Below are 24,225 nucleotides of genomic sequence, written 5' to 3'. Positions count from 1 at the left end.
CAGCAGTGTTAGGCTACTGCTGTGTTCCGGTTTGAAGGGTGTGGTAAGGGAGACAGACTTTTCCGAGGCGTTCCAGCTTAGTCCTCAGGGGTAGCGGCGCGTCTGTGGTCGACCGTAGGTAGGAATATCTAATCCTATCTGGGGTTGATTACAGATGTCCATGGGCGGCGGTACCAACTTACCATCAGGTGGACTGCATGCTCGTCTGCTACTCTTATATTATAAAAAAAAAAAAAAAAAAAAACGTACGTTGTAAAAAGTGAGTAATTGTACAATGTAGAAAATAATATTATTAATTTGTACTAATAAGCAGTGATAGCCCAGTGGTTAAGAAACTCAGCGTCTTGATCGAAGGGTCCAAGGTTCTAGTCCTGAGACTTGCCTTGTTTTTTCAAAATTATGTTCGTTATGGAAAATTATTATCACTTGCTTAGAGGCTGAAGGAAAACCTCGCGAGGAACCTTACATACCTGAAAAATCTAAAAAAAAAATTCGAAGGTACATGAAGTCTACCAATACGCACTTGGTCAGCGCGGTGGATTATGACCTGATCCTTCTCATTCCTGGAAGATGCCCAGCAGTGGGACAATTAATGGGTTATTGATCACGATGATGACGAATTACGAATATGCAAAAATTACTGACTTTCATTTGACACTAAAAAATAACACACATTTGAAATCACTTCATAAAACTCTCAGACAAACATGTGAGCTTCCTCGCACTGTTTTCACCATTCAAGCAAGTGATAAATAATAATTTATTATATTCACATAACTTTCTACACTGAAAAATAACTGGGATTCGAACACCAAACTTTTAGATAGAAAACCCTAAAACTCTCTTGGTACATAATAGGATCGTTAAATGTTAAGTTCGTATATTTCATGTTTTAAATGGTTAGATTTTAGTCTTTATACCCAGCATTAGAAATCCAATGACCAAACATAAGTATTTTACCAGAATTTTGCATTAAATTTCTGCACCTCAATTTCCTTCTCAAACTTATTTGTTTCTATCCACTTAAGTCCGTAACAGAATTAGACTCAAAGATTAATGAATTAGCAAGGACTCCGTTTGAAGAAAATCCTATAAAATCGAATAAACTCTTTGAAGTTTGGACGAAATCTTTTTAATTACTCAGCAAATTCCTTGCCGAAGGGGAAATCAGATTCTCGTCAAATGAAGTTATTTTATTAAATAAACACGGTCAGAGTTAAATATCCAAGACGTTTTAAAGTATTTTATAGAAATAACTGTAATAGATATAGTTCATTTAAATCTCTGTGAACCTTTTGATATATTATCTTTCTCTGGCCGGCTTAAATTATAAATATCTAATTATTTATCTATTTGACTGATAAAAGAAAGCAAAAGGAAGTATTTTATCAGACTAAGAAAACTTAATGAACGCATTCTTAGACTTTCTATTACATACACCGATTAATTTCTGCTTAATACCATCATAGTGGAGATTTGCTGTGTTACAGCTTAAATGTGTGTTAGATTTAACTAAGGCGTCCTAATTTAGTCCTCAATGGTCTACGCGACTGTGGTCGGAATGACGTCATTTGTGGTCGTTGTTGTGGTGAGTCTATGAGCGGTTTACAGATAATTTACAGCTAAGACTATATTAAGATCATTGCAAGGGCGAAGGTTTTAAATAGTATCAAAAACGTAATATAGTTTAAGGCAAACAAAACAGATAATATAGTGCGGTTGTGAGCGATCTGCTTACAATATCAAAAAACACCTTAAAAATAATAGTCAATAAAGCTTTTTGCCAATCCAAATTCCAACAACAAAATCGATATCCTCTAAATTTTTTGCCTCAAACAATCTGCAATACAGAATCCGAATCTCATTTCGGACAAAAACAAAATGTCCTTATTTACGGGAAAATCGAATACACGATCGAAATACCGAAATAGCCGTTATTTGGCAAAAAGCGGGTATCTCAAGATAATCCGACAGCTTTATTTACTAACAAACCGATATACTTTGGCATAATCCATTGTTTGTTTACGCCTTCGCTGTCAGGTTGGATCAACTGCACGTTGATATCACCCTCCTACACGTATTATTGTGAAATTTCAAGTTTTATGATGGCTTTTAGGTGCCTATTATTATATAAATGGGTATTTGTAAACAATGCCATATAAACAGGTTCCTCTTATGTACTCGTAAGTCATCCGGTGTCCACATCTTTCCACCGAAACGTAAGAACAATTTCAACCCCTCAAATACGTATGGTGATGGTAGTTCTCTGTTCGAAATATAGTGGTATATCTATAACCCGTTAACACATCTTATTTATTAAGGTATTGCTATACAGAACGCTTATATAAGCGTATATATAATATTACACGATTGATGGCATTAATTATGGAAACGTAATTTAACAGCCATTCCGAAGAATTCTGATCGCTTATTTTACAACAGTAATTTTAATTAAATTTTAAGAACAAAACATTATCATTAAGATATCACGACATAAATCGCCGCTATTTGGCAAAAGCCAAAGATATAAAAACAATCCAAGAAAACCCCAAAAAACCGATAAATCGTGTGCTATAATCCATTGTCTTCACGCCTACACTGTGAGATTGGATTCATTTGGCACAAAACATTTAAGTGCAAATATATTCATGATTCCTTGAAATAAAGGGTATTTATAATAGCACATTAAGCTTTCAAATAAATTATTAAAATGACCATGTCCGCTTAATAATAGAACATCAAATTAATATATTATTAAGAACCTCGTCAGGAACTTTTATAAACCGAGAACATTTTACTTTTATTGTCGAATCTATACAAATTATAGATTCAAGAAAAGTGGTAGAGTAACGTTCTTTACAATAATCGGAAAATAACTACGCAGTAGACGATCTACTATTAGTTAATATCTTCATTTGATAATTAAATGTGTTTACTCTTACCATCGTTCCGAACAATATTTATTCAAATCCAATTTTAAATATCATTTAGTCATTTCAATAAATTCATACAGTAATCTTTGTTATCTAAGAATCTCGTAAATTAAAATTCATAGCAATATACACGTACTATCAACTCTAAGACATTTCTAAAACTTCTAAAGTCATTTGATGAGGAATGAACTTCCTCCTGAGGTATTCCTGGAGCGCTATGATGGGGTTCTTCAAAAAAGGTGTAAAAAGAGCTCTCCTTCAAAGCCAACGGCGATGTTGACTGCTTTCGATCAGGTAGCACGTCTGCTTTATCGTTAGGCTCAAATATAAAATAAAAGATGATCCTTAAAAAATATACCAAAAAAAATCCTAGATGTCAGCAATAACGACACATATTTCTTTAATGCTTCACAAGATGAAAGAAATAGCTCAATCTTCCGACATTTTGTCATCCGATCCGGTTGGAGGCGCGAAGCAAATTGAAGGCATTAGGGTTGAGGGGGTAATTTCGACGTCATACGATATTTTGATTACTCTTGTACGATGTCTGCCTTGTTAACGCTTCGGGTGTAACACTATTATGGAAATGTAAATGGATATTTGCGTTAAATTTCTATATCGAGAAATTATATTACATGCCAGTTAAATTCTGGGTAAAGTTAATACGAGATAAATAATAAATTACAAATTACAATGTGAAATGTATCATTCATACTATTATCATCGTATTTGCATTTCATTAAGGGTAGATCACCCATTTTGATGATCTTGATTTTTTATATTCTCAAATAAGTAGTAATACATTAAACACGTCATAGCATCTACATTACATCAACAAATACATAATTTCCAATAAATGAAATTGAATAATTTATTGCACAAGGTTATAAAAAATAAACAATACTTCGGAAGACTTGCAACAAAAATAGCAAATTTCTGATATTCCTGTTCGATTAATTTGTGCACTATTAAGTATACAACTGTATAACATCCCATAGGAATCTCTATGTAATGTTTATGTAACTGACAAACAATGTTATTGGACACGCTAAAATCAGCAAAAACTTTCTAACTACTAAAAGCAATCTCGGGTAGCGGCAAATAAAAACGGGAACTTTTGCCGCCAAAAGCTGGTCGGAACTATGAGGGTTGAATGCGGAAGTAGGCGACGTTGACGTTATTGATATGTTCACATTAGCCACATTTATGTCCAATAAGGGTTCTGACGTCACATCTGACGTCATGTCTAGATGTGATGGGTGCGGTCTATTTACTTTCTTATGGTACGGAAGATTTTTTTGTAAGCCTAAAGCCAGGATTAAGCTTTCCTGTAATTCTAGTGACATCATTTCAGGAAATTAGATACCTGAAACTTGGCAGGTGGAAGGATGCATTTATCTAACTTATAAGTGCAATAAATGCAAACAAGAGAGATATACGTTGTACATATGTTTTGCCTGTCGGACCTGAGTTCACAGCAGATCAGTATAAAAATCTTATACAGGTGTGATGTGTGTTTAAACTAATTGTTCATAATAATACCCTCCTTCGTCCCTAATTTAACCTAAATTGTGATTTCAAATGTCGCTTCTCAGTATTCGTCTACATATATACAAATAATTGGTATGAGAAAGTATGACAGTGCGTTAATTGAATTGATTTGACAGCTTCTCATGCTGATGAAAGGCCTGACCAAATTATCCTTCGATAAAAACTCTTTAATTTGCTCTAAACAAACTAGGTTAAACTGTGTATTATCTGTCATTCAATGTTAGGTCTACTGAGAGCATCCAAAGCAAAATTTGCAGTTAACAGTTAACAGCTGACCATTAACAAGTCGTTTAAATATCTACAATACTTTATCGGTCGATGACTTCGGAAGTATGGTGAGCCAAGCGCCGCCACTAACTCCAAAATAACACCACTAACGAGATGTCATTCTTAGAACCGAACGGATTGATTATTTTCAGTCTGTCAGTCAGTTGGCAAAGATACACTGTTATTAGAATTTCAGAATGGTATCACTATGTGATGGTATGAGAAATGTTTTATTCGCTTATTATTATGAGTAATTTGTAAGCGATATTTGCTATTGGTCTTCTGTTTCTATTTTTAAGTCACTAGGTCCTAATTGGCGACACTCTAACAGGTCCTGACCCCTCGAACTCTAGTGATCTTCTGGCTATCGGTCAATCTGGTTGTAAAATGTGTCTTTTGCCTAATTTTATTTAAACTCTCATTTTTTTCTAAAAGTAACAGTAGCAGTATACTACCGGTACTACTGGAATGTGTTAAGACTAAACTAATATGGATCTCCTTATCCTAAATCCAATTCGTGTTTAGCCAAATTATTTTCGTTTATATACATGTTTGGTCACAGTGTTACACAAAGCTACACTGTAGTAGAAACTTGTCTATAATCTACAAGAACATCAAGAAGTCCGAAAATGCTTATATTTGGCTCAATAGGTTCTTGTGATGTAATGTAAAGTACCAGCTAATATGCAGTATAATGATAACTGAACAACAGTTCCTCTATATACCCATTTAATACTTAAAGACAAAAACATTGAGACCTATATATAATCATTTGATCAATTTTTCCTTGTAATTACTGAAATATAAATGTTACGAATCCTGGCCTTATCACCTTATCTGTCAGAAGCAACAAAGCCGAGGTATTACACGACACGTGTCTCATTACGTGTCATCCTTATAGCTTCACCCGATTGATTCACACTCTCTCTTGGCAGCCGTTCAAACCTCGGTTGTAATTCTAGTTTGTGTTCCCATGTTTCCACTGAAACCGAAATAGTCGAGGAGACAGGTGCAATTGCATCGGTGAAAGAATTGGAAATTAGTCATCGTTCTTCCAAATAGTATGACTATTTTAGACATCAATACCGATTTTAGTAAAGTTAAAATGTGCGTTATTTTTTTATTATATTGAAGTAGCAGATGAGTCCACCTGATGGTAAGTGAATACTGCCGCCCATAGACTTCTGAAAACAATCTCAGAGATTAGATTCCTGTCTAAGGTTAGCAGCAGACGCGTTGCTACCTACTGAGGACTAGGTTGGAACTCTTCATATAAGTATGTGTACCACTTTCCACAAAGCGCAACACAACGGCATTTTAAACAGTATTATTAAAAATATACCAACGTTCTTTAACATCGAAATGCGTATTACTTTCCTGAACTTAATGTTTGTTTTTGTAGTAGTTGAGAAGATGGAAGCAACATTACGTGGACAACAGTTAGTCACAGACAGACATAAGGTACTTAGGACAAAGTCAAAGTTACAAAGAAAAACATTCCTATTACATCGAGCTGGCACATTAAAAGTAGTGTTGGGAATTCGTGCCGACGTCTATGACAAAAGTTCCCGAGCGACCCAAAAAAAAGATAAAAGCCACTGTGCCACTAACACTTAAAGATAAAGTAGGATCCTAATGCTTGGAGACGGAGTAAATAAGCGAAACTTAGCTTCTACGTCCAGTTTGGGACAATAACATTCTCGTATGTTTATGTTGTAGGCCGGCTGAGTAGCTTGACATTTTAAAAAGTATCCAAAGTTTATTGACATTTTAGTGTTTTTATGTACTGTAAACATTACATTTTACAAATAGACATGATTCAATCCTTTTCATTTAATTAGTATGTGGACACGTGTTAAAATAATTAAGCAACGTCTTTATCGAATTTTATACAAGGTAAAATAACAAAATCCGACTACTGAAACTTATAAAATATCTAAATAATTATTTAATAAACGATAAGCTGTAAGCACTGTTAGCGCGCAGACCATTATCCTTTCTTAGTGGTTGCTTACATCAAATGTCTAAATTCCACGGTTCTAGCTTCAGTAGTTTTGGCCCTATGCTGATTATTCAATAAGTAAGTATCCTCTGGCTCGTATACGTCCATAGACTATTATTAGCAATTGTACAATTAATAATATATTTAGCTTGTGTTTACATTTCCTGGTAGATATCTAAGCTTTTAGTATTTTTTTACCGGCTTTTGCTGTACTGTTATTTCGACCAAGTTTCGAAACTGGTGTTGAGGAGAAATTAATGACAAATATTAAAAAAATAACCTAACCTATCCTAACTTATAGAAAGTAAAGTAGAAAAATTACATATTAGACGCTTCACAAAACACCAGATTTACCATTCTACTACACTCCATACGATAAGGGGCGAATTAATGTAGTCGTTACAGGAATTCTGGTATTTTTCCTGCGAAAGAAACGAGGGTACGGCAAGAGGAAAAACAAGGCCATTAGTTCAAGGTGCGCGTGCCTAATTGCTATTATTACGCGTGTATGTAAACAGACCCTTTGTTCATTATGAAGTTAGAGGTGTGCTATTGCGGTAATTTGACTTGAGAGGGTTGAAGTGTGTTTTCTTCCTATTTTAGTGTTGTGGAATGGTGAATAATGTGACTGTTTGTACAATTTCGGAGCTCTATAATTAAAGCTTTACATATATTTAGAATACGGTAGAAATATGTGTACTTTGACTCCAGAGGCACCAGTATCACATTTACTTCTGATTATTAAAAGCAAATTTAATGAAAGCAGCTTTCAACAACGCCTAATGATTGAATACAATGTTCATGGGCGGCAGTAGCCACTCACCATTAGTCACCATCATCATCACCCAATCGCTCTCCTAATGCTGGGTACGTCTTCTTCTCTCAGTTTGAGGTGGTTTAAGGAACTCTACCAATTCGGACTAGGGCTAGCTTGGTGGACTACGAATTTAACCATTGTCAATTTGAGAGAAGCCCCATGCCCATCAGTGGGCCAGTAATGAGTTGCGACGTGTCACGTGACAGGCGCCGAGTCCAAGTAGTATTTGGCACATAAAACTTGTCTAATTAGCACTTTTACGTTTTACACTCATGAAATAGTCTAGTGGTGAGTCAAAACTTATTTTATTTTTATTGTAACTAAAGAGTTTTTTGCTACTATATTAGTAAAATAGAGTAGCGAATGTCTATCTATACTGAAGAATATGTGACAATCATTTCACCTATATCAAAGTTTTTGCATCATCATCTTATGATATATTGTCATTGATAAAAAAAAAAACACTGCTATGGAAAAAGCAACATTTTTTAAAATCTACTTTTAAGGAGTATAATAATTGAATCATAAAAAAGATATTTAATGTATACAATTACGTACTTATATCAATTTTAGTTTCAAAATAATTTAGGACCTTGTCGGTGCGCAGTAATATTCATTTTGATTGAAATTAATTCAATGATAATGATAATATTGAGAAAGCATAATGAATGCTCAATACTAAATATTGAGCAGATTTAATGTTGAATAGCCTCTTTAAGTTGTATTCGTCTCAATAATTAGAATTAGCACTCATCTGAGCACATAAACAGGTTAAATAAACACTTATTCAAAGTCTGATAATTTTAAAATGTTCTCAATATTTAAATCCTTTAATTCTTCAGTGAATTATTACATTTTAAACGCAATTATTCATTCGAAAGCCACGTAAATACGATAAGAAAGCGTAAAGTATTAATACTAGTATTTCGAGGAGCGGTGGTCTCGCCAATTGGCAGCAAAGTTCAACACTCCCGTATCGTATGAATCATGCGTTATGTAAACAACTTTGTCACTATAAGGTATGTTGTATTTCGCGGTTTCACGCAATATTGTAATATGTATATATTTCTACCTAATAACAGCAGTGTTAGGCGCTTCTGTGTTCTGCTTTGAAGGGTGTGGTAAGGGAGACAGACTTTTCCGAGGCGTTCCAGCTTAGTCCTCAGGGGTAGCGGCGCATCTGTGGCCGACCTCAGGTAGGAAGATCTAATCCTATCTGGGGTTGATTACAGATGTCCATGGGCGGCAGTAGCCACTTACCATCAGGTGGACTGCATGCTCGTCTGCTATTCCTATATTATAAAATAAATATGTATTGTGTGTTACTGTGTTAATTGAGATATTTTTGTAACACGCGAGTGGCAGTGCTAAGACACGAGTGACAGTTTGTGTCGCCGTCCATCGTAAGCGACGGTCGTTGGCGACGGACCGCGACAGTCGGCGACTGTTGGTGACTAGCATTGAATTTCCAAAAATTAAAAAAATGTCAAGTGCGAGTCACACTCGCAAAATTGTCAAGTGCGAGTCAACTCGCAAACGGAGGGTTACGTGCCACCAACATTTCATTTTTAGGGTTCCGTTCCCAAAGATAAAAACAGAACCCTATTGCTAAGACTCCGCTGTCTGTCCGTCTGTCACAGGGCTATCTATCATCAGGGCTTGAATCATAATAGACAGACACTAGACGAGATTATATTCTTATCTAGTATAATTACTAATCGACTACTCGATATAATTACACATCCTAGACACTGTGATGTTACCACTAATATATTAAGAATGAAAATCTAAATCAGTCCCCACAATTCATATTGGTTGCTAGTTTATTCCCAGGTAATCGTTAATATGATTTATGATTTCGTAGAATGGCTCGCTTCCGCTATGTAACGTCCTCAGGTCATAGACATAATAATGATCTATATTATTACAGATGTTGATGACGAAATTATACAATTTTTATTTCATCGAAATGTCGCAACAATATACAGGATGATTTTTTAAGTGTGCTCGGATTCGAAATATTCTGGAAATAGTTTCGCGGTCGATTTTGTAATTGTAACTGCATCATTAGAGTTTTAAAAATCTATTACCCTATTCGGGCGTTGAAAGAGTTTGTTTTGAAATAAGAAACACATCGTGTATTATTCCACCATCAGGTAGTATCACATATAAGGATCAAACTCTGTAAAGTAATGATGAATGACAAACTATGAAAGGTAGGTAAAAGCTGGATAGATTGATAAATAATTAATAACGAGCGCTGATTTGTGTGGATTAACAAATTACGAAAGAGAATAAACATGAAGAAGCTATGGAAGAAAAGAACAAGAAATGCGCCCTTCAAGCTTCTCATTCATACTTCGTATTAGGTTCATATTACCGATGATTGCATCAAAAATATGTATGTTTAAAAGTATAAATTGCACACAACGCGCCGTTCCCTCATTATGCGCTGACATTGATAATGATATTGCTGAATACAATAACATTTCGCGTCCCGACATTCAATGATAATGAGATAGCCGCTGTCAATACAACACAACATACATTGCATATGTAAATAGTTACATATAAAATGACCTGGCAGCGACGCTCGTAAAACACTTGTGATTTTTGAAAATTCTGAGTAAAAACAACAATTATTTATTTACCACTACAATCTTAGACGATCCAGACAAGATGGAGCACATAATCAGAATTAACAAATAAACAATTCATAGTTCAGAATAAAATAAACAAACCATCCGATGTTAAATACTCACTGCCGTCGATGAACATCAATAATTAAACCAAGATACGTTGCTACCTCTGAAGACAATGTCAAAATATAATAGCTTTAGTATTTGTGTTATGTGACAACTATAAAGTATTATCATCATCATCAACCCATTACTGTATCACCGCTAGCCAGAATGAGAAGGGTTAGGCCATAGTCCACCACGCTGGCTAAGTGCGCATTGGTAAACTTCAGATATCTTTGAATTTTTTTTTAAGTTTTCGTAGGCATGCAGGTTTCCTCACCACGATACTTTCCTTTACCGTTTAAGCAAGTGATAAATAAGTTCTATTACACACATAACTTTGGGATTTTCCAAAGTTATGTGCGCATTGGAGGTGCGTGCCTGGGATTTGAACCGCGGATCCCTCGATCAAGAGACCGAGTTTATGAAGTTATTATATCTGAAATTAGTAAAATATAACAAATTCGGATAAAAGTATGTTAAGATCATTTCTATTTAAATGAAATAAAAAAGGTTTCCTTAAAATACAATAAATAGGTATCAGAAGCCACAACTTTAAACTGAAATTGAATACGCAAACGGATCATATTATTACGACAGATTTCATAACCGTAAAATAATTTAATTCCTAGTTTCCTAGACCTCAATTTGCTTTACTCAGTTTGCTAAGATTTATAAATGAATTTTCTTTCGCAGATATAACAATCTAACGTTGATTAATAAAAGAGTAAGATGAGTTCTTTACGGCTACTTGCTAAGGATTAGGTTTCACAGAAAACGTGTAGCGATACTAAATTCAAAATATATATAAAAATATATAATCGATTTCAAAGCATTTAAAAAAATATTTAAATAAATGTTGGTTTTAATAGGAAGTAGTTTTGAATTTTATTTCTGTGCAAGTCGTTATACTAAATCTAATATAGCGAACTAATTATTTGTTATTCATTCTAAAGATGCAAGTACCAAATGAATGAGTTTGCTAAGAAGAATATGAAAAAGCTCGATTATTGAAAAAAAAATGAATTAAAAAAACATTTTTTTACTTCTTGCCTTAGTATGGCCAAATTATTACAGTAACTTCATTCGCCAGTGCATATTTATTGTTGTGGGTTAAAATCTTGATAGGATGAAATATTTGCTATTATAATTGTTAACATAACATAATCGTCAATGTTCGTAAAATACGCGTAATTCACATTTTTTTTATAATATAAGAGTAGCAGACGAGCATGCAGTCCACCTGATGGTAAGTGGCTACTGCCGCCCATGGACATCTTTAATCGACCCCAGATAGGATTAGATATTCCTACCTGAGGTCGGCCACAGATGCGCCGCTACCCCTGAGGACTAAGCTGGAACGCCTCGGAAAAGTCTGTCTCCCTTACCACACCCTTCAAACCGGAACACAGCAGCGCCTAACACATGTGAATATGTCCATTATTAAATTACTGTTGAGAAAATCTGAACATAGTTTATCGCTAATCGCTTACCCAACAACAGTAAAACACTTAGCAAGTTATATTAAATCTGAGATGGACTGTAAAACTCTAGAAAAAGGGTAGCAAATTGCTCTGTAAACATAGAGCTATGAAAAATGTTACCGAGATACCGTTGGGATTTTTTTAATCCGACGGGGTCTAGATTTCACTCTATTTTTTATGCTGTATCCTTAGATGAGTAAAATACATAGATAGATCCCTCCTAACAAGAAAGCGTTACCAGTTTTGAGATTTGAAATTGTCGCGTAAATAAAGTTTTGCCACGTCTCCGTGCTAAAATGTTCCAAAATGTTTGAAATATTTATACATTAAGTAAATCACGTAGTATTTGTTATTTATACGCACATTTTCTCTAAAAATGTATTTCATTTGTCAAGAATTCAAAATATAAGTGACAAATCAGCGTTTTCATCCAATTTCAAGGAAGTGAAGTATCTTTCGATTTTACATATCAAATGTTATACGAAAATATATTCGTGGATAGCGAAATACTTTTACGAGATGATATTGAATGAGATGAAACCAAGTGGCAATTCTGAGGTGAATTCGTAGCGGAAACTAGTCTTTTTTATTTATTTTCGAGATGCAATTAGTACTTGAGCAATATGAATATGTGAGTTTTATGTAGGCCGGGATGAGTGCCGTGGAGTTCACATTGCGATTTTAATTGCAATGCTTGAAAAAAATGTGCAGAAACTTTATGTTTGTGTAACGAATTGGTTATGATTTTATTATTTTGTATTTTTATTCATGAACACGTTTTTGATATATGATTTTTAATGATAAAATATTGGTCAAATCCAATGTTAAATTGATTGCAATCAATTAAAATTTTCCATTTATTTGCGATTTTATAAATTCAAATATACTTTTTGTGTACCACATAGATCTGTTACTATATTTTATAATTAATTAAGAGTTTGATCGACGTCCAACAAGCTACGCTAAAACTAAATAAAAAAATCAAGTTGTTGGTTCATATCCAGCTCGAGGGACCAAATAAAGACTTGAGTCTCATAAGTCGCTAGCGTGCACTTTAGCCAGTGCAATATTAAATTTCTCAATGCTTGTAAAGAATACAGAAAAGAGAATTTAGAGTAAACAATATTAAAATAATAAAGACTTCAAACGATGTGTTAAATATGATTAATGTTCACCCTTAAACCGGTAGAACTAATTTCGATAAGACAGGTATATAAAAACTACTGGAACTTTGTTAAAACTTACTAACCTTTTGATTAGATGTAATCCATGTTAGGACCTACCAATTAAATATATTGTAGCAATAGTCCGGACATGGGGAGGAAAAGGGTGAGCCATGTCGAAGATCGTAAGATCGACGAAGAGGCTAATATATTTTTTAATAGGTAAATCAATTTGAGAAGCTGTCCGTATGAAAGAGGGTGAAAGTTTTTGCATGAAAATCTGAACAATGGAATCGCTTTAATTTTGATTACAATCATCTTGATTACAAGAAACTGACTCTCTTGATTACAAGAAACTGACGTTTCCTTTCTTTCCAGGTGTATCCCACAGCCGGTCGTACGTGCTCTTCCGTCTCGGTCGGCGGGTGACGGCCCCGGTGCGTCAGTTCGCGGAGTCGGGGAGATCTGACACTCTCGGCTCTGGACCTGGCACCATGGACGTGTTTGGTGCACCGCCGATCGCACAGGGCGCTGGACGGACGGAGGCTGAGTTCTTCGTTGATGGAAATCACTCTAGGGTAAGTGGTTTTTAATTTTTTTTTCGGGATACAATACTCTTATAGGGTTTTGTTACTAAAGGGTGAAAACGGAACCCTATTACCATGTCCCTACTATCTGTTTGTCTGTTACAGGGCTCTTAGACCTTGATAATAAAGGATCACAAGAAACCTCTATTTCGAAGTAAATCTAACTTTCGATCGCCGCGGGTTAAATTAATACATGAGTTACGTTTTACACAAGCGGGCTATACGTCCTTCAATATTTCATTATTAATTAACTATACATTAAGTTCGAAACGAAGCAAAAAAATAATTACACGTTTCACTCACCTATTTGGTTTTCATTAAAAATGTAATGACGTAGGTACACGCTATACTCAGGTTGAATCGAATTGAAATTCACGAATAAAACAGTCTTAATAATTCACGTACAGCCGAGGCTTCAGGCCGAGGAATCGCATTTCAACGCTAATTAATGCTTTGGATAATAATTACATTAATTATATCGGAAAACGAAGATAAAACGGTTAACTGGTAGCCTAAGTAGGTTTTGAAGGTATTAGAACCCTTTGTGGTACGACTCCGGCGGCACCACCGCCACACCTATTTCTACCTAATAACAGCAGTGTTAGGCGCTGCTGTGTTCCGGTTTGAAGGGTGTGGTAAGGGAGACAGACTTTTCCGAGGCGTTCCAGATTAGTCCTCAGGGGTAGCGGCGCATCTGTGGCTGACCTCGGGTGGGAACATCTAATCCTATCTGGGGTTGATTGACGTTGATATTACGTCATTACGATACGATAAAATGTGAATATTTTTGCTTAATAGATATACATATTACAGGTTTTTATTTCTTATGTATGTAAGGGTCAACTTAATTTTATTTCGGTTAATCTCAAATAATTAAGTTGAATTTTAGCACACACGATTGTTTTGGATAACTGTATAATAAAATGATTAGTTGAGTTACGTTATTCTTAATTCAATATTATGGACGCTTTAAGATGGCAAACCGAATATTTTCATGCACCCCTATGATATGCGTATCATTTGAAAGGGGCTTATAAGAAAACTACGAAAAACTAAAAACGTTACGAAAAAGCATATTTATTAAATATATTTTAATATAAATGTATTGTTTTAATATATTCGTAACAGTTTTTCAAGGTACGGCTGTTTTCTACACATAATTTTGAGATAAACGGTTAACACCTCCTCAATATATACGAGTACATATAAGCCACTCTACCCGACGTCTAGAATCTTTTATTTAGGTTGCATAACGTCTAGCGTAGTGTAGTGCTGCTATGTGATGCAATATTGTCCTGCAATATAGTGTAAAATAGCGCTCATGAGGATTGTTTCCAGCGCAGTATAGCACTGCTATATAAACGGCAAACATACTCGTAATATATTTAAAAAAGAGACTAAAAATCTTATAACATTTTTAAAGGAAAAATTACATTACGAATAATGTTTTAAATAACTATATAAAAGTACTAGTTTTTGCCCGCGGCTTCGCCCGCGTTTAAAAGAAAATAATATGACATAGTAACATACATAAAACTGAAAATTCGTACCTTCATTGGAATGACAGTGGCGCCATCTGGCGAAAATTGGTCGTAACAACTCTGAAACCTTAGTGGGCTCATGGACAACAACTTTGCTACAGATCATCACTTGATCAAATGCATAGTTTACGATTCAATCCTTAATATCGATTAACATAATCGACTTTTTCGTCCAAAAGATCGATTCTCCGATTAATCGATCCTAGATCGCCATCCCTAGTTCCTGTGGGATTTCCGGGATAAAAACTATCATATTAGTAAGGAAAGTAAGGATAGTAAGGATTGAAATGAATTACGTTAGAGGTCGCGTTGTATTTATAAAACTACACGACAAATTTAATAAGACAATGCCATCTAGTGACAACATGACTGAATTATTTATTGTTTAATACGATACTACTAACGCTAAACAAAACTAGTTTAAACTATATATAGGTAATTTCTAATGTGCACACAACCGAAGTCCGAACACATATTTTTTGGTAGACTACTAATGTTCATAACTTTGCTGTTGCGTCTAAAAAGCTAACACATCAACTTAACTGTATCTAGCAACTTAAATCGCACAGCCTGGAGATCCCCTCACCGGAAATATCGTATTTCGGCACTAATTGATGGTCTCGACAAACAACAATTACGAACGTCAGCCGATACGGACAAATAAAAAGCTCGATTCAAATCGTGTAATAAAAGGGGAATTTATTGCAGCGGCCGACCAACGTTTTATTGCCAGTTAAGACTAATTTCACTTGTTTACTGTTTAACGGGCACTTTTAATTTGAGTTCGTTTGTCAGCTGTTTGCTCGGTTGGCTGTTTGATTGGTCAATGTTTGATTGTTTGATTGAAGTGGCCATTTGTTAGCGGGAGCCGTTTCGTTTTATTTATTGATGTTGCTTTTATGATTGGTTTTCGAACTTTTATTGATGCTCTTTTCGCTTATAGCTCAAAACAGTTGTCCGCGCCAAACTGCCGGTCCGCTCTGAAGTTGTTGCGAGCAGGTGTAGTCATACAATTTTCTATGGCGCCGCGATTCATTTCTATATTCAGAGCGGACTAGCAGCTTTACGCGTACGGTAATATGTAAGGTGAAAATCGTGTAGTTCTTCCTGGACGATGGTAGAACAAGTATAGTTCGACTGGGGAGCTACTAGATGCCGACTAATATACATATGAGCCGACCATATTAATTCTTAGAGGCAACGCAGATGTCGTTAGTTACAAATATTAATGAATGGTATAGTCCGCGCCAAACTGCTAGTCCGTTCTACAGTTGTTGCGAGTAGGTGTATTTATACAATTAGCTATAGCGACGCGATTCATTTCTATATTCAGAGCGGACTAGCAGTTTTATGCGGGCATTACCTACTTACCACCAAGTGCTTATTCGTTTGCTACTTCAGTCCTCAACAAAACGGAAGATTCATATGAAACTTACAAAAATTAATGTTTACAGTAACGAAGAAGTAATATCTTCATTTCAAGGTTATATTTAACTAAAATGACGCCTGTCGTATATTTTCTGGCTAATCAAAAAATAGTATCGTAAACACTGGCAGATCAAGCGGTTATTGAACTCAAACTATTGCCAAATTGACGAAACATTATAGAGATAAAACTTTTATAACCTATTTTTGACTAAAACAATACTATACTTTGTTACTAATCTTTAAAAAGAATCCTCGGATAACAACAACAAGATAAATAACAAGAGATAGGAACTAACAACTGAATTAGGATTGACGGATCATCTTGGCGTATTTTTAGCCAGTGACGTGTCTATGTGAGATATTTGGATTTGGAAGATATTTAGTTGTGTTAGCAAAGACCATAGAGTAGTCTTTGGAGGTATTTTTTTAAATTATTGTTTACTATTTTTGGATTTTGGTGTACATCTATATCTGCCTTTTAAGGATGTATTAAGCTTCCTTAATATCCATACGTATCCGATGCTTTTCAACTTATTCCTCAAGTGTGCAATGTGGCAAACCTCCAGCATTAGGCAGAAATTTAGACATTTGTAATTAACCTCAAATAAGATAAAAGTCCTACCTGAGATTGGCCACAAATGTGTTGCTACCATTAACGACTAAGATGGAACACCTCCGATGAGTACTTTTCCCTTACGATGGTCCTCAAAGCGGATTCGGATTCGGTCCTCAAAGCGGAAAGCAAAGTAGCGCTTAACACTGCTGTTATAACGCAGTAATAGGTAGTCGATCCACAAAGGGTTCAGCCACCTTCAAAATAAAATACTACTTTTATTTCGCAAAAAATGTGCGTAGTTAAAAGAATCTTAAAAAATTACACAATGTTTCCAAAACTTTTCTTCATTCCTTGCCCTAATAATCCCTTTATATAATATTTTTATTTCACTCGAAACTTATATAGTGTGGATAACAAAAATAGCCGAATATAGGCCAGTTATTCTGAACCGACCCTACCAAAGCGCTACTAAATCAGTCGACTCCGTTTTAAATTCCATTTCCAGACCACACCCATGTCAAGGTAGGAAAGTACAGCATTGAAACACTCTTTCATATGAAAAGATAAAAGAAAATTGTAATTGCTTAAGAAATATTCGAGTTATTCAAGTATAAAAGAAATCGAGATTTTCCAACTTTCCAGTTTTCCAATCTTTCAAAACTTATATAATGTGGATAACAAGAATAGCCGAATATAGGCCAGCTATTCTCAACCGGCGCTACCAAAGCGGCACTAAATCAGTCGACTCCGTTTTAAATTAACCTATTTTTCTGAAATCTAGCGCCTCCACCTAATTGTTTGATCTTGATGGAATGGTATACGGAACGGAATATTTTTTAAACCAACAGATTTTTTTAGTTTTCTTTGTTGTGTTAAGTTTGAATAAAATGAGGTTAATAAGATAAAAAATGTGCATAACAATATTTTTTTGTAATATAGGATTTGTAGACATGCATTTAGATAAGATTAGATTCCTCCCTGAGGCCGGCCACAGATGCACCGCTACTCCTGAGGACTAAGTTAGAACGCGTCGAAAAAGAATATCTCCCTTATAGCGTGGCCCTACAAACCACAACAAAGAGAGTGGTATCTAGTACATACAGAGTTTCGTAAAATTAAAGGTACCTGTACCTGTAGTAGCTGGGATTCGAACCCGAACCCTCGGGTTAGAAACCCAAATTTCCTACTGCTAGACTATTTCAATCCAACGTCTACGCTACGCTACTTGATACTTGACACACATAATATTTTTATTGCAAAACAGATAAAATAGGTTACGAGTTCATTCGTTCATGAGAGCTCTTAACCTGTTGCTCCTTGAAAATATGCTTACTTTTCATAATATAGAAGTAGCAACCGAGCATTCAGGCTAAGTTTTTTTTTAGTAAGTGGCCACAACCTTCCATGAATACCTGTAATCAACCTTCGGCCACGTATAGGACGTTACCCCTGAAAACTAAGTTGGAATGCCTCGTATATCACTAGGTCTTTCTCCTATCACATTCTTCAAAACAGAACACAGTAGTTATATTACGGTTAATTTAGTTGCCTAACTATTTTTTTTTTCTGTAAAACACAGAAAGTAAATCGAGTTGACCATTTTCCAAGTTCTTACGTCATCATCATCATCGACCCATTACCGTCTCACTGCTGGGCACGTGTCTTCTCTCGGTAGAGAAAGGTTAGGCTATACTCCACCGCGCTGGCCAAGTGCTATCATAATATTACCATCATACTATTGTTTTTTTCTGGGAGATTTCTTGGGTATGCAGCTTCCTCATGATTTTTTCCTTCACCATTTTTACCCGACTGCCAAGGAAGGGTTATGTTTTTCGCGCGTATCTTGTATGTTTGTCTTTCTTTATTTGATCCGATCTAACAAACGGCTGGATGAATTTCAACAGTTAAAGTGTCATTATATTTGTCTCAATGACCCGAGTGTCCTTAGATAGGTGTTAGTAAAAAAAAAAAACAAAATGGCGGATTTTTGGCGCGAAATAGTAACACATTTAAAAAAAAAGTTAACCGAACCTATCGAGTAGGGTGTCAAAATAAAGGAAATTAAGAGAAGATTACACATACATTAAATAATATATCTTATATATAAAATTCTCGTGTTAGTTACCGTACTCCTCCGAAACGGCTTCACCGATTTTCATCAAATTTTATATACATATTCAGTAGGTCTGAGAATCGGCCACTATCTATTTTTTTTACACCTAAGTGATAAGGGTTGTTCATCCTTAACATTTTTTTATTTATATGGCAACAGAACGTTTGCCGTGTCAGCTAGTACATATATACTCGTATATACACATCGAGATGACTGTCTGACTAAATGAGAGAGTTGCTGTGCCAGAGATCAACGCAAAGGGAAACCGCTGAACTTTAGCGTGCTGGAATTTTACACATAGGTTCTTTATATAGCGTAAATGAACACTACGAGGATAAAATAGGATAATATTGTTTGAACATCTTTTGTTTTTGAAGCAGACACCTACTATGAAACTTTGTATTTGGCTTTCTGGATAAAAATAATGAAATGCCTATTTCACTGCTTTTGGAAATTCTACTTCGGCCTTTTTGGTGCAGTCGGGTTTTTGATTTTTTAAATTAATTACTTGTCTATTTATCGTTACAGATATCGCTCTATTTTATTGCAAGTAATAGTTAATTTCTAATAGGTACATAACTTTGAAAAATCGCCTGGGATTTGAACCTCGGACCCTTCGATCAAGAGGCTGAGTTTCTTAACCACTAGGCTATCACTGCTATCTTACGTATCATGATAATAAAATAATTTTTAAACTTGAAAACGAAGGAACAAAAGCTTCAGTAATATAATTAGTGGCACAAAAACGGTATTGTTTCATAGTTAAATTAATCGGTTACAAGTATTGTTGAGACCTGTAATTAATATGTCAGGGACAGACAAATCGTTACCGTCGAAGCCTCGTCTGTGAGTGAAGCCCGAAAAATTGGGCGGTGTCTTATCTATCTATGTTTTATAGAAATAGTTACATCTGTTGCTGTAGAGAATTAAATCTGTTGATTTAAATTACAAATTCTGCCAGGAGCAGTATTTAATCTTATTTCTTTTATGTAATACGACCTTAAGATAATTTGATAAAAAAAAGATAATTTGATTAATAATAAAGATGTAAGTGTAGTTAAGTAAATTTAGAAATTATCACTTGATTTAAAGCCGAAGTAAAGCATCGTAAAAATCGGCATACTTCAAAGAGTTCAAAGTATGTGAACACTACAATTTTGCACTTGTCCAGTGCAGTGGACTATGGCTTAATCCTTCTTATTCTGAGGAGTTAGGTAAATTAAATTTTATCAATCTACGTAATGTTAGATATACTTCGACGAAGCAGGTATAATCTAGTATGATTATCTATATGTAAATAAACAGATATAGAAAAATAGTGCCTCACCTTTTTCTTTTTTCAACTAACCGGTAACCATTGACGAGCAATTATCAATAATATTAAAAAAAAATACAATAAAATAATCCTTAAATTTCAGATAATTACTATGTTACGAGTATATCTAAAAATGAATAAGAACAGCTTAAGCCGCTTCTTCTCCATAACGAAACATCTTGCGAAGTGGCAGTTGATAATAATTACGTTCAACAAGTAATTAATTTAAAAAACAAAAACCCGACTGCACCAAAAAGGCTGAAGTAGAATTTCCAAAAGCAGTGAAATAGGCATTTCATTATTTTTATCCAGAAAGCCAAATACAAAGTTTCATAGTAGGTGTCTGCTTCAAAAACAAAAATGTTCAAACAATATTATCCTATTTTATCCTCGTAGTGTTCATTTACGCTATATAAAGAACCTATGTGTAAAATTCCAGCACGCTTAAGTTCAGCGGTTTCCCTTTGCGTTGATCTCTGGCACAGCAACTCTCTCATTTAGTCATCTCGATGTGTATATACGAGTATATATGTACTAGCTGACCCGGCAAACGTTGTGTTGCCATATAAATTAAAAAAAAATGTTAAGGATGAACAACCCTTATCACTTAGGTGTAAAAAAAACGATAGTGGCCGATTCTCAGACCTACTGAATATGTATATAAAATTTGGTGAAAATCGGTGAAGCCGTTTCGGAGGAGTACGGTAACTAACACGATAATTTTATATATAAGATATATTATATAATGTATATGTAATCTCCTCTTAATTTCCTTTATTTTGACACCCTACTCGATAGGTTTGGTTAACTTTTTTTAAAACGTGTTACTATTTTGCGAAAAAATTCACCATTTACGGTCTATAAAATATATAACTTCAGTAAATCAAAGTTTCGGTCATTATTTTACCTCGTTAGAGGTAGCATTTCATTATTTTTATCCAAAAAGCCTGATACAACATGTCATAGTGTTTGCTTCAAAATTGACGATTGTTCAAATGAACTTTTAACCCTTATTTTACCCTCTACGGGGTTGATTTTTCGGAGGGGGATAAATAAGTGTGTCCTTGTTCCTATCCAGAAAGCCAAATACAATTTTTTATAGTAGTTGCTTCAAAATTAAAGGATTTCAAAAAAACTGTTTTCCCCTATTTTACCCTCTTAAGGGTAGAATTTCCAAAAGGCCTTTCTTAGTACTTATTCAAGCTATATAGAGAACCTGTGTGCAAAATTTCAGAACTGTAAGGTCCTTGGTTTAGGCTGTACGTTGATTTCTGAAAAATGAAAAAGTCATTTAGTTAGTCAGTCAACCTAAAAACATATTTATCAAGCTTAAATAATGATCGCAGCACAGACTACTCACTGTGGAAAGCAACCAAAGGCTTAAAACGACCTATCAAGCAAATTCCTCCAATTAAAGAAAGTACGGAAAATGGATAATTGATGACATGCAAAAAGCTTCTCAGTTTGCCCTTCATCTAGAAAATATATTTCAACCAAATGAAGGAGAATATAGTGATTATAGTAGTCACAGTATAGAGCAGACAGGGCTATATATTAAATTTGTGACCACAAAAGAAGTGTCAACAGAGATACAACGCAACATTAACCCTAAAAAAGCTCCTGGATTTGACTTAATTACAGGCGAGGTTATGAAGAACCTTCCTAGAAAAGCTGTAGTCAAGTTAACTTCCCTAATAAATGCTTCATTCAGAATTCAATATGTTCCAGACTTATGGAAGGTAGCTGAAGTAATAATGATACCAAAACCGGGTAAACCGCCACATGAAGCTGCATCATACAGGCCTATCTCCCTATTACCTATAATGTCTAAGGTCTTTGAGAAGCTCTTGTTAAAGCGACTCAAACCCATATTAGAACATAAAAACTTAATACCAGATCACCAGTTTGGTTTCAGAGAAAAACACTCCACGATAGATCAAATTCATAGGATTTCTAATACAATAGAAAAATCACTAGAAGAGAAGAAAGTCTGCTCTGCAGTATTCTTAGATGTAGCGCAAGCCTTCGATAAAGTTTGGCATGAAGGCTTGATATTGAAGCTAAGAGCAATGCTACCAAAGCAATTCTCAGAAATATTAGTATCTTATATTTCAAACAGAGCTTTCCGAGTGAGACAAGGAGAAGCATACTCAGATCTCAAGAAAATAAATGCTGGCGTACCACAAGGCAGTGTATTGGGGCCGGTCCTGTACCTCTTATACACCTGTGACATTCCAGAAACAGAAAATAACATCTTCGCTACTTTTGCTGATGATACGGCAATCATAGCTGTAGGGAATGATCACGCTGAAGCAGCGGAGAAATGCCAAGCAGCTATCAACAAAGTAATCAATTGGACGAAGAAGTGGCGAATGAAACTCAATGAAAGCAAATCAGTGCACATTGATTTTACAAATAGGCACCCTAATTATCAACCTATATATATTAACAATACACCCATACCATACGCAAACGCAGCCAAATATCTTGGCATGACCCTTGATGCGAAGCTGCGCTGGAGAGCTCACGTCAAGAAAAAACGTGACGAGTTGGAGCTCAAATACAGAGCTATGCATTGGCTGCTTGGGAAACATTCCTCGCTGTCTATATACAATAAAATATTGTTATATAAACAAGTCCTAATGCCTGTATGGACATATGGTATTCAACTCTGGGGTTGTACCAAAAAGAGTAATTTAGATATCATACAAACGTTCCAAAATAAAGTACTTAGGGGTATTGCAAATGCACCTTGGTATGTCAGAAACGAAGATCTACATCGGGACCTTCAAGTAGACCTTGTTAAAAAAGTGATTAGCACTTATGCTGAAGGCCATCAAAAAAGACTTCACCATCACGTCAATATCGAGGCGATCCAGCTCCTCGATACGACGGACCTAGTGAGAAGACTCAAAAGGATTAAACCATTTGAGTTAGTGACATGACACAGTGTAGTGTTAGTGAAATAGTGATAAGTGAACATTATAGAACACAAGAACAATGTGTCTACTCCTTTATGTGATAAGACAAAGAAGTGCAGTGTCAGAGGACGCCGCCTTCATTATATGATTATTTAGCAGTTTAAGTTAGCGTAAAATTACTCATTAGTCTTATAGTAGGCTAGATTGTAATTAATATAAAGTACCCTATTACTCATACGGTACTTTATACATGCAAAAAAAAAAAAAAAGTTAGTCAGTCAGTCAGTCACCTTACTGTTTTATATATATACAAATATGTTTTTATAATCTCCGTTTAATTTCCTTTCATTTGATACCCTACTCGATAGTTTCGGTTAACTTTTTTTTTTAAATGTCTTACTATTTCGCGCCAAAAATCCGCCATTTTGATTTTTTTTTACTAACACCTATCTAAGGACATTCGGGTCGTTGAGACAAATATAATGACACTTTAACTGTTGAAATTCATTCAGCCGTTTGTTAGATCGGATCAAATAAAGAAAGACAAACATACAAGATACGCGCGAAAAACATAACCCTTCCTTGGCAGTCGGGTAAAAAGTGTAAAGAATTGAATAATGTTTTTAAATTTGACTAATTTGAATTTTGTTTGTAATTTTAATTTATTAACAATTAATATTTATTTTAATTAATTTGTTTTCATTACACTAACGCATTAGGAAAGCCCTTTATGTTAGATGTAAGTTATGAGTAAATAAAAAAATTAAAGAAGAAAAAAAATGATATGATTAATCTAATGCCAAAAA

The 24,225-nt window shown here is 34.9% G+C and overlaps 1 protein-coding gene across 1 annotated transcript in view; it reads left to right on the top strand.

Annotated features, from left to right (window-relative positions):
• The window catches only part of mspo (M-spondin), an 82,889-nt gene that overhangs the window by 43,800 nt on the left and 14,864 nt on the right, over positions 1–24,225 (top strand). The window contains exon 3 of the mRNA XM_073076764.1: positions 13,337–13,536. Coding sequence (XP_072932865.1) covers positions 13,337–13,536 — 200 coding nt within the window. The remainder of the gene's footprint in view (positions 1–13,336; positions 13,537–24,225) is intronic.

Source organism: Epargyreus clarus, unplaced genomic scaffold (genome assembly GCF_041222505.1).
Source record: "Epargyreus clarus isolate Ecla_fem2 unplaced genomic scaffold, WU_Ecla_fem_2.2 ptg000009l, whole genome shotgun sequence".
Lineage (NCBI taxonomy): Eukaryota > Metazoa > Arthropoda > Insecta > Lepidoptera > Hesperiidae > Epargyreus > Epargyreus clarus.
This window is presented reverse-complemented; position numbering and strand designations above follow the sequence as displayed.